The sequence below is a fragment of the Tamandua tetradactyla genome, chromosome 15, assembly GCF_023851605.1.
Source record: "Tamandua tetradactyla isolate mTamTet1 chromosome 15, mTamTet1.pri, whole genome shotgun sequence".
NCBI classification, from domain to species: domain Eukaryota; kingdom Metazoa; phylum Chordata; class Mammalia; order Pilosa; family Myrmecophagidae; genus Tamandua; species Tamandua tetradactyla.
In genome coordinates, this window is record NC_135341.1 from 57,530,728 (window position 1) to 57,542,854 (window position 12,127).

The 12,127-nt window shown below is 39.5% G+C and overlaps 1 protein-coding gene and 1 long non-coding RNA gene across 5 annotated transcripts in view; one reads left to right on the plus strand and one right to left on the minus strand.

Annotated features, from left to right (window-relative positions):
- TGFBR2 (transforming growth factor beta receptor 2) overlaps positions 1-12,127 on the minus strand; it is an 84,995-nt gene that overhangs the window by 63,635 nt on the left and 9,233 nt on the right. For 2 of the 4 annotated variants that reach the window (XM_077129928.1, XM_077129927.1), the window contains exon 2: positions 8,071-8,145. The exons of 1 other annotated variant lie outside the window; for it this stretch is intronic. In XM_077129928.1, coding sequence (XP_076986043.1) covers positions 8,071-8,145 — 75 coding nt within the window. Of the gene's footprint in view, positions 1-4,115; positions 4,982-8,070; positions 8,146-12,127 lie in introns of those variants that run through there. One more of the 4 variants, XM_077129930.1, reaches the window with a different exon arrangement.
- LOC143657483 (uncharacterized) lies at positions 4,306-8,956 on the plus strand. The gene is made up of 3 exons (XR_013162862.1): positions 4,306-4,469; positions 4,927-5,532; positions 8,505-8,956. It is a non-coding gene; the product is annotated as an uncharacterized LOC143657483 (long non-coding RNA).

A 12,127-nucleotide genomic window follows, 5' to 3' on the forward strand; every position in this document is an offset into this window, starting at 1 on the left:
CAGGTTCAGCTTCAGTGATGGGTAATAATAAAAGCAGAGTATTTTATTACTGTATACCAACATCCTAGTGCTTGATCAAAGACCTGATTAGATCTGATGAATAGTTCTGTAAGATAAGGCTTATTGTTCACGTTTTACAGAAGAGGAAACTGTTTAAGCCACTTTGGAGGTTGGCAAAGACAGCAGGCTATAAACTACATGAGGACAGGGACTGTCATCTGACTTGTTCCCTGACAGATATCCCCAAGCCAGGGTCTGGTGCATTATAAATGCTCCCTAAATGTTGGCTGAATTAACTAAAAGTCAAAATTCAAATGCAGGCTCTTTCCACTTTCACCGTCTCCCCTCACCCCCGCTTCTGTCCAGTGCAAATGAAGGAAAAGAAGTATGGTCCATTTTAAGGAAATAAAGGTGGAAACCACGCCTAGTATAGTTTCGGTTGTGTAACAAAACAGTGATCCACTTCTAAAAGAATTTGGAGTGGTTTTTAATTCATTTGTAGCAGCCAAACCACCCCTGACTGGTTGGCGTAAGAGGCTAAATAAAAGATATGTTCAGGCTCACTTTGGTTTCCGAGATAACACCAAAACCTCCCCCTTCATGTTTTTGAAGCAGAGGAAGTGAAATAAAAAAGAAACAAGTTTCAAGCATTGTTAAGGCTTCAAGGAAGGACAACAAAGTGCAGGAAATTTGAAACAAAATCTGAGAATCTGCCCTTAAACTGAGCGATTCTGCTTGTTTGCTCACATTGTGGTTGAGTGAGAAAGTGCGAGGCTGATCTTCGCCCCTCCTGCACATTACTCAATGCTGTCACGACCTTAATATTATTTGCAGTAAACAGCATAAAGGGGTCCGGTGAGGTATGTAGTTGCACTTTGCTTGATGTTACCTTGCCATGAGTGAAAATCACTCCCCTCCAAACCCTAAAAATCCTACTGTAGTTCCTAGGAAGCAAAAGCAGCATTTACATATGACATGTGATTGTCAAGGGGTTGTGACAGAGTTAATATAGATTCCAGCAGCCATTTTAATGTGGAAAATGAGAACACAACATCCTCGAAATGTGTTCTTCTAACACTATACTTGAGTACAGTGGGCCCCTTCCATCTATGGGGAATGGCCACATTTGTGTACTGAAATAACATTTAGTACCCAGCCTAAGGTTTGTGGAATAAACTATACAAACTTTGAAAGACCTTTGACTTGGAAGTCAAATGACAATGTTTTTTGCTTCTTAAGGAGATTTTATATACAAGCTCTGATATGCACCTAACTTTGGCCCTTTCAATTTGTCCTCCACTCAAACAGTGTATTCATTAAACTCTGAAATTAAACCTACCTGATGCTGGCAGAACAGAAATGTAATAAACGCTGCATGGTCCCACAGGTGACTGAAAAAGTACATGCTTACTACAATTCCCAGTGTCTTATTCATCTTAGTCTAACCTTTTTATGAATGACAATGGGGTTGCAGACTGGCTCCATTTCTTGTGGATTCTAATATAAAAATACATGTCTGTACATTGTGACTCTTTTAAAGAGAGAAGTCAGGCTCATGAGAAACCATGGGGCAGGGAAAAGAGGAAAAGATGATAAGCACTCTGGTTTTAGGATGTTTGTATTAACTGTACGTTCTAACTAGGATTTTTCCACCCCAGGTAGACACCTCAATCATCCCCTAACTTCATTTTAAATCTGTCCTCAAATAGCCCACAGTTGACCACTCTTTCTAAAACTACAAACACCCCAGCATCACTGTCTGCCCCTCAACCCTGACACTAGTATAATCCTGTTTGTTGATATGTGTACAAGGATTTTTTTTTTTTTTTTTTAGTTCACCGCTGTTCTTGCAGAACCTTGAACATTACCTGGCACATGGCAGTTGGTACTCAATAAACCCTCGATGTGATTGATAGCTTTCCATTTCCCTAAACCCTCTAAAGCACAGCCTCACATCTCATGACTTAAGTTCCATGAGAAACCTTCTACTCTTCTGATAATATGAAATATAAATGCAAACCTGTAGTTACTGGATAAGCAAGAGGATATGCTCCAGAAGGAAGAGGACAAAAAAAAGACATGATGAACCCAAGAATGAGGTAGGGTGCAAACAGTCAGGGAAGACTTTTTTTTTTCCACATGGGCAGGCACCAGAAAACAAACCCAGGTCTCCAGCTTGGCAGGTGAAAAGTCTGCCTGCTGAGCCCTCTACCTGCTGAGCCACTGTTGCACCGCCCCAGGGAAGACTTTAAAAAAAGAAAACTAAAAAGCCCAAGACTTAGACAGTCAAAAGTAGTGGTAAAAGGAACTCAGTTCAGATGTCAAGGAAGCTTCTTTCATGGGAATAGCTTGTTCATGCAGGTGGAGGACCACAGACCAGCCAAGAGAAGACATTGTCTCAAGACACTACACTGAACTCAAGAACCCAATCTGGGGCCACAGTGGCTCAGCAGGCAGGAATGTTTGCCCGCGATGCCAGAGGACCTGGGTTCGGTTCCTGGTGCCTGCCCACGTTAAAAACAAACAAACAAAAAACCCAATCTGGAGGTGTCCTGTTTAACTGGTAGTCACTAGTACACGTGGAGATTCTAAATCTAAATTTAGATTAAACTTAATTTAAATTAGTAGAATTAGGGCAGGCCACGGTGGCTCCGCAGGTAAGAATGCTTGCCCTGCCATGCCCGAGGACCTGGGTTCGATTCCCAGTGCCTGCCCATGCAAAAAAAAAAAATAGCAGAATTGTAAATTTGCTTGCAAGATGCACTAGCCACATTTCAAGTGCTTAACAGCCACATGTGGCCAGGGCAAATAGAGAACGTCATCACTGCAGAGCATTCTATTGGAAAGTATTTACCTAAAAAAATCTTTTTGGTTTCTCAACTTTTAGGATATCCGAAAAAGGCCACAAGGGACTGGGCAGATCAAGAAAGGAAATCACACTGGGAAGGGATTTGCCTACTAACTTGTAACCATAGTTCCATCCCAACTTCTTACGGGCAATGTGTAGTAGTAAATGATCAAGAGTTTGTAGTGTCCATTGCTGAAGTAGGGACAAGGGCTAGAGTTCCACGGTAAACCCTTAAGCCGTGAGTGACAGCAGCAGAAGGTCCCAGAAGTGAAAGAAATGGACCAAACTAGGTCTGGAACAAGCCGAAACCTGTGAAGGCTCAAGTCAGCTGGCACAGATTCTCAAAATGTAAATCCCTGGGCCTAAGATAAAAGACTGTTTAAAAGAAAAAAAAAAAGTAAGGCTTATCTGCCTCCTAAAATAGCGAGTAATTCTTATTACGCCTGATTTAAATGACTGCAATATAATGTAGAATTGAGGCACACAGATTAAGTTTCTAGTCAAAGCCCACATAAGCCTAAAGGAAGGAAATGAACATTTCAGAAAAAATATTGGTCTTTTTCTTTTTTTTTTTTTTTGTGAAGGATTTAAGTCACGGTATGTCAAACCAAGGTGAATTTCTAGGAGAACATAGCAGGGACGTGGCCAATGGGAGAATTATTCACTGGGGAAAATCCCAATGCCCTGAGGAAGGCCACTTTTGCTGGACTGTTGATGGAAACTGAACCCAATTAAAAACATTCCTCCAGGGCAGACTTTTACCTGTCTCTTTAAATTTCCTTTACCCAGTATTTCCAGGAGGAATTGTAAGATTTTATAATCCCTGCCTTTCCAGGTGAAGATTAAAATTAGCATAGACATTAAGCAAATTGCTTATGCACCAAATACTCTTTCTACAGACCTTTTAAGATAAAAACACAGTCTATTTAAGAGGTCTGGCTGGATCCTCCTGCAACAAAATATTATAATTAGAGTGTACTGCTAAAGAGTATTTCCATAATTGTTAGAATATCATGTACCCAGGACAGAAGAGCCTTTAATTTCAAAGTACGGGAATGGAGGGATACAAATAATTTCATCTGCCCCATGACAAATAAAGATACTAAGAAATGACCTGAATGTGCTTCTTTGAAAAACCTGAAAGAATGGGAATTTTAAGATGCTCTATAATCGTTCTGTCCTATATACTAGCCAATAAGATATATGTGGCTACTTAAATTTAAATTAATTGAAATAAAATATTTAAAATTCATTTCCTTAGCCATACCTGTGACATATCAAGCACTTCATTATGGTTAGTAGTTCCCACATTGGACAGCACAGATACAGGATATTTACATCATGGCAGAAAGTTCTTTTTAACATCACTGCTCTCTAAGGTGGCTACTCATCTGTCCTAATATCATCATGGACATTATGAAGCAACACACTCCATAAACACCGAGTTCCGTTGCTATTTGCAACCTTCTCCACTCTGGTGAACTCCTTGAGGTGGTTTATACATGTCACCCAACGACCACTACTCTCCTGTCTCAAGATCATTAAAATGGCCTTAGATGTAATAAAAGGTATACAACTGCGGTTCTACATGCACTGGAATTCCAAAATTAGGATATTTAAGGTGAGGCCATGTCAAGAAAAGGTCTATGAGTGGGGCTCAGGATAAAAAAAGGCACTCTGGAATTGTTTTATTTTCTTTCTTTCCTTTTTTTTTTTCCCACACTTTATTCCCAGAAGAGACAGCCCACTACTTTGCATGCAATAAGGTCTTGAAAGCGCCTCATGATAAGCAGGAAGATACTGAAAGTTCTGGGACTCTAAAGAGCTTCCCCTTATATCTTTTTAAGTGTGATGAAGGAACTATTATTTTGAAAGATCATCCTTAAGTGCTGATGCGACATGGGATAAGAATACAGGAGGCCCAAGTTTCTCTGGAGCACTGGAAAGGCACAAGGGTTAAAATGGGCATGAGGAGAAAAGAGGAAAGGGATTCACTACTGTCACATTACAAATAGCTGGTCAGGCAATGGTTTTATTATGCATAACTAATATTTATTCCTTTACTTATAATTTTCCAGTGACTCAGAGGATTAAGCCTAAACTACGTTGCCTGGCATTTAAAGCACCCTAATCTGATCTGCAGGATAACCCCCCACCCTTATCAGAAACCCTCCTAACGTCTTCTGCCTCGCCCACCCCCAGCATTATGACCTTTCTACAAGATCATCCAGGAGGACCACAAGGCCAAGGTCATAATCCCAAGACAGGCTGCCCTGCCCCTGGAAGGAGTTCAGTACCTAAACTATCAGCTAGAACGTCTACATGGCTGGGTAAAGAACTCAGAGAATGGCATCTCCAATGACAACTGGGTGTCCATGAGAAGAGGTCCAAGGTGTCCTACGCTGAAGGCCCATTTTGGCCATGGCTCAGCAGAGCTAGAGAACTGCTTCTACATGGTTGGTGGGCACACGTCCCTGCAGTTGTCTTCCCAGCCTCCCTGTTTCCTTGAAGCAAGTTGAGAAGTATGACCTGGGGACGAACAAGTGGACAATGGTGTCCCACTGAATCCAATGCAGCCTTTCAGAGACAGGTCAACTGCCCAGTGCTCTGCCTTCTTTAGCCTTGACTTTAAACTGCCTTTATCATGACAGAGACTTATAAGGTTTATAACCCTGACTCTGCAGGTGAGTTTCTAGCGGTAAAGCGATTTTGATTGCTCCTTAGCCTTCTCCAAAACTGGATTTAAAGGCAGTAAAGGGGAGTTTTTGAACCTAGGTACTTTTTGGCTGTGGAACATTAGGTAAGTACCGTGGCCTCTCTGCTGCAGTTTCCTCAATTGTAACCTATCTCAGCTAGGTTAAATCAATGTTTCTCAACCTTGATTTCTCATTAGAATCAAACGAGGAATTTGTTAAACAAAACCGAAGTTCTGAGACAGGCTGACATCAGATGAACCTTGAAAACATTACACTGAATGAAACAAGAAAGGCACATAAGGTCAAATACTATAGGATTTCCCTTACACGAAGTATCTAGATAGAGCAAATTTGTAGAGGCCACCAGGGAGTGAGGGGAGAAGGAAGGAGGACCTGTTGCTTGGTGGGTTTTGAGTATTTGTAAATTTTGGAAACTTTTAGATAAAAAATTAAAAATAAGAAAGGACAACATTGATTCCTGAACCCTATCCCAGGACAAACGAATCAGAACTTTAGGTACCATTATAGTTTTAAGAGGCTCCCACATCATTCTAATGTACAGTCAGAGTTGATAAAAGAAATACAGTTCATGAAAGAATTTATTCTATGTGGAATGGGGAATTCAATAGGAACAAATACACGGGCTAGAGACGGGGACATGGCAGTACTGGATAAAGGTGGGTAAGCAGGCCTACAAATGATTCTTCCCAACTTTGCTTCCAGTGGCTGCTCATAAAATTGCCAAATACATTATAACAGAATTTCTTTATTAGTGAATACAGGTAGGGTGAAGCCCAACTTAATTTTCTTACATGACTCACACTCTAATAATGTTCTAGGGTGAGGCAGGGATCATAAGCATAATTGCCCCCAAGGCATTTTGCTGCCATTGTATAAATTCTTCCTGGAAGATTACGTTTAGATTAAATTTTAAGTACAAATTTTACAAATTCATATCTTTTGAAAGGGTGGAAAACCTTTGCCAATTACTAAGAGAGCAATAAGATTATAGGAAAATCTGTTTGAAAGATCTGAGCAGCAGCTCTCCTGAGAAAGCTAAATTTCTAAAGTGTTTTGACCCCACAAGGCAACATGAACGGTAAATTCAAGGAGACCAAGGTGAAAAAGCTTATCTCCCTTCAGATAATCTAGAAAAGGAGTTAAAAAGGTAAATAGCTCCTTAGATAGGAGTTTAACAGCTGCCAGTAAGATACGCCATCAGAAAATCACAAAACTACATACACAAACAGGATAAATTTTAATTCAATATATTCCAATAATTTAATATTGTTCTCTTGTCTACTTTTTCCGTTAAGCAGATATACTACATGTTTTTATTTCTATATATGGACAGAGCACCATTTATGTACCAATCTGAAGAAAGACTATTTCTGCAATGTTTGAAATTTGAGTATTGTCTTGGTACAATTTTATTTGCCTTAACAGGAACCAGTATGTAAAAATTACAAAATTTTAAAGGATTATTCCAGAGGTATATAATAAAGGTATTATTCCTGAGGACTTACTATGGATCCTTTTTAAAAAGGAAATGCATAAAAAGGTAAAAGGGGAATCTATTTTAGTTTGAAGAAAATCTCTCAAATTACTATATAAATTCATGAACCCAGTCATTATTTAATGAAGCTTATCCTTGCTGGAATATCTCCGCAGAAGAGTAAGGGTCAGAACGATCCTCAGTCCCTGGCCCACTGGAAAAACTGAATGATTACTGGTGGAAAAGAAGGGGAAAAGGTCCATAATATAGGGTGGGAGCTGAATTAATGAAGATCCTTAACCAAATCAAGTAAAACTACCTCGTGACTCAACTTCCCTTTTTATGTTGTGGGGAAAATAACATAGAGAGAGATCAAGTTGCAGGAATGTAGGAGTATAAATTAGCTTTGTGTGCTGACACACACCAGAAAAGTATCTGATGTTCCTAATCAAGATAAGTTTTTATCAAGTCCTTTGAAAATTCTACTCAGGTAGTTCCATGCCGATACGGTGAAAAAGAACCCTTTCTAAGGAAAGATGTCCATATCCCTGATTATTTTAAGCACCCTGAAGTTTGGGAGAAGAGGGAAACCACAGGACTGTAGCAACTGAAGTAGCCTTTTATAAATGGCAACATTTGTCTACTGACAATTGTGACACAACCATCTAGAAGGCAGACCAGATGGTGTTTAAAAGAGAAGCTGTCTCCATAAGAAAAGGGAAAAAACAAAAATGACTCATTACACAGTCTGAACTCTAGTAAGACTGGTGGACAAAATTGTTAAAGTGTGTGTCTTGAAAGGGGAAATTCTCTAGGCCTAAAATTGGGTTCTAAGGGGAGCTTTCCCAGCCAAAGAACAAGGCTCCTGAGGTCAACCCTTCCATCTCTTCTTCTACAATTTGGCTACAAAAAAACATGAAAATATGCTGGAACCACGGTCTTATTTTAGATTTGCTTAGAAATTAAACAGGAAGGGAACACAATGGCTAAAAATGATAATATGAGGACAAGATAAATTCTTGATACTTTACAATGTCTCAGTGGATGGATGGTCCTATTACAGCTTGGGCAGATGGTTTCATTTCTCTGGACCTCCATTTCCACATCTGTAAAACAGGATAATTATACCCATGTCAGAGGGTTGCTTCAAAGATTAAATATAGCATCCAAGTGAAACTGTTTTGCAAATATAAATGTAGGGGCTTATTAAAAGATTATTATAACTGGGCATGATCAATTCATTTTCTTCTTTAAAGTTATCAAATTAGACTTCTTCTTTTCACCAATCTGTTCCCCAAAGTTTCAATGATAATGAAATTATTTGTCACTACTCTAATTCATTTTCATCACTAGCTTTTTGTCTCCCTGTGCAGGTAGGTAAATGACTATTTGCAAGATGTTTTTTACGTTTAATATTCATTTAGCAGTTGTTTTAACAATGAAAGAAATTTTGTGTTTCAAGCAGGTATGTACCAAAGAGAGCCGTGAAAAGAAATGGTCACTAAAAGCAGAAACTTCTACTACAGCCTTGTTCACCACTGATGAAGCTTACACAAGCCCCTAAGTGAGCTGAGGTTTATGTGGCTGCTTTCAACCAACACAATCATCAACTGGCCACTCTAATCACTCTGTTTCCTTATAACTTCATGACACTTCAGTTTAGAGAACACGGGAGTTAAAAGTAAAGTAGGAAGGTGATTTAAGAAAAGCAACACCGGATCAATCAGACTTTCCCAAGATTTTCAGGGACTCACTCTAAAGCCTCTCTCTACCATAAATTTTATTAAAGTACTGCTCACAACCAAAACAGTACTGAATTCAAGGTCAAGTGGTGTCTCTGACTTTCTTTCCCAGAACACCTTAAAGTCTGAGTAAAATATAAAGAAGAAAAAAAATTGTTCTGACTGGCAAAATTCAAGCAAAATAGACATCTAATATTTAGTCAAATTGCTTTTATGTAAAAGAAATTATACCTTGAGGAGTAGCCAAACCAAAGTAACATGGCACAGAAGGAGTTAATAATTAATTGTAGCCACAATAGTTACAAGAGCTTTTAAGAAACCTCATTTCCTCTTGTGTACTCAAGATACTATAGGCATCTCATTAACAAAACTGGTTAACATGCAACACTCTAAGTTTACAAACCTACTTTGTAAAGAACTGAGTAGATTTAAGGGATTACACGTTGGTTGTGAATTCTCACAAATGTTCTTACCAACATCAACATCAAATTCTTGGAAGATAAGTGTTTGGGGTGGTTTTGAAAAAGCAGCCAACAGTATCCCATTTGAAGAATTCTATTTCAGCCATTCCTAAGAAGTGTGCAGAATATTAAGACAAAACACTCTTATTTCATATCCCATAGGTGCACAGGCATTCTTAGCCCATGTCTGTAATATTACGAAGTCAGTGGTGGCTTCAGAATTTCCAAAGAGGAGGCTCCAGAATTTCATGGGTGCAAATCATGGAACAGAAGGGGAGATTTATCTGGAAATTGTGTTTGCATGGGAAGCATACTACTGGGAGCAGTGCTTATTCAGGGTGGCTTGGCAGGATAGCTGATATAGTCTAGGGTAAAGGAGAGAACGAAAGACCTTCAAGACCCTCCTTCGAGACCCCTTCTACTAAGCTCCCAACTAATGAATATTTCATATCTAAGTCTACACAGAACGTGCCACTTAACAGGCTTTCCAAAAACCGCAACCAAGAATTATATGGAATGCTGGACCCCGTGAAGAAGAATACCTTTGGGCATTCTCCATTCCATCAAGACCTTGCCAGCTTCCCCTTCTCCAACCATCTCAATGACAGGAGATAACCTATGTTTCATAAAAATGAAAGGCAGTAAGTGGCAACAATCTGTCCTGAGTCAGGCAGTATAATTGAGTTTATGAGCTTTTCTGACCTCTTAAGTCATAATGCATTGGGGCCCTCTATAAAAGACTAACACATCAGAGGATAAATGAATCAAAGGCAGTCTGTGATGGATGGAAAAACAACAGCCCTTAACTCCTACAGACCTCAGCTCCCCAAAATTCAGAGATACTAAGACTGCAAAAAGAGCAAACCTCCACTAAAAGAGTCAATTATCAAGGTCAGATCAATCGAGAATTCCCACAAGCCTACAGTTCTCTCAAACAATACAGGTAGCTACACACATCAAAGTCAGTGGCACAAAGCGTGGTGAAAAGTAGTCTTTCTCTCTCTCTCTCTCTCTCATACTCTCACACACACAAACAGTCATCTCTAGTCTTCAATCTACAGAGCAACAACCTTTTAATGAGAATGTGTGCTAAGTGCTGAGGAAGAATCAGACAGAAGTTTCCCCCTCAAAGAGTTTTCATCTAGTAAGGGAGTTAAACACACACTCACATAGGTATAGCTTTGCAAACATTCATGTGAGTCAAGAAGCAAGACATTATAGAAGCTGTGAGAAGATAAGACGAGTTAGTAAAGAAAGATCAAATCAAGGGAAGTAGTACTCAAACTAGGCTTTACGGCAAAGGGTAGAGGTGTTGTGGGGCATGAAGACAGACCAGGCAAATTTGGGGGAGAACGGTCATAAGCTAGGAAATATGAAAGCAAAAGGCTGCATGAGGAAGCCTGGCTCCAGAGGAGCCAGGGTATGAGGCATAATATGAACAGAACGGGCAGTGTCAGAGAAGCTTGATTGCATCTATGCATACACTCATCAAGCCAACCCTGTGTGTCCCACTTGCATGCAAAGCACTTGTCTGAGGAGCCACACATACAGATGTAGCCTCTGACCTCAAAGAAGAAGCAAGAAATATGTAATCACCAAAGATACATAAAAGGCTTTTTAGCAGGGGAGGCACCTATTCAAAATAATGCCCAGAGAGAACACATATCTGGTGTTAATGTACAAAGGTTGAAGAGATAATAAACAAAGGAAGTGCACAGGCAGAAACCAATTAGGAAATTCTTACATATGACAGAAAAGAAGAGTTCAGACTTGCATTCTGGTAGTAATTCAAGAGCAAAACTGAAACCAAAAGATTATGTATTTCACGTAACTAGGTTCCTGTTATAAATAAAAGGTCTGATTAAGATGTTCTAGATTTTAACATTCAAAAATCATTCTGATGAATAAGATGCGATTTGGGGCAACAGGAAGTAACATGAAATATAAGCTGCAATGGAAAGTTTTTCTTCTTTGTCAAGTGAAGCTCAGATGTCAAATGCAAATGAACAAAATCAGGCAATGAAATGATTTGGAAAAATCGGAAAGTAGCTGTGAGAACTGGTTATTGTGGCTACCGTGTGACTCAAGGGCATCGGTAACTGACAGGGACCCATATCTCTACAGGACAAAAGTAACAGGTGCAAAAATTGCCTTATGTGAATAATTACAGAAGCCAATGAATGAAAAAGGTAATAGCAGTGCTCACAGGACAGTCTAAACCAATGCTGAAAGATTCAAAAAACTCTTAGTGAGTCCGCACTGAGCATCAACCAAGTAAATTTCTCAAGACAAAAGGGGAGGATTTAAAAAAATGTCGAAGAGTAGAATCACTTCTTGAAAAACCTATGTCACTAAGTCATTAACCTACTGGGTACATATTTTGCATAGAGCAGAGCGCTGTGTATTTTAAGAAATGAGAAAATAGAATAGTTCCAGAATTAATCAAAGCCTAGATATGTCAAGGGGGTCTGTGGTTACATGCCTAATAAGGTAAACATAGTTTACATAATGAATTCAGTGTAGAAGAGGATCCTTGGGTTCTATAGTATATGGCTAAGAGCCAATCAGCAAAGGAAAGCTCCATGAAGGATACTTTGGGGAACCAACTGGTTGAAAGCTATGACTCATTTAACCAACTTGGCCGCCAGTGTGCTCTCTCTTCTGCCAGCCCTGGGGTGTTGGGTACATACAATTAAAACAGGCCTGGTAGCTTGGAAGGAGTCAAGACTCTTGAAACTAGAAGCAACTATTCCTTCAATCCTCCTCTTCCTCCCTGATGGAAACAAATCAGGCCTGATCCACTCGCATCACTGCAGACCATGCGACCATTTGGAAAATGCTTTAATGCTATCAGAACAGTGCTTTTCAAATTTCAACAGGCATAC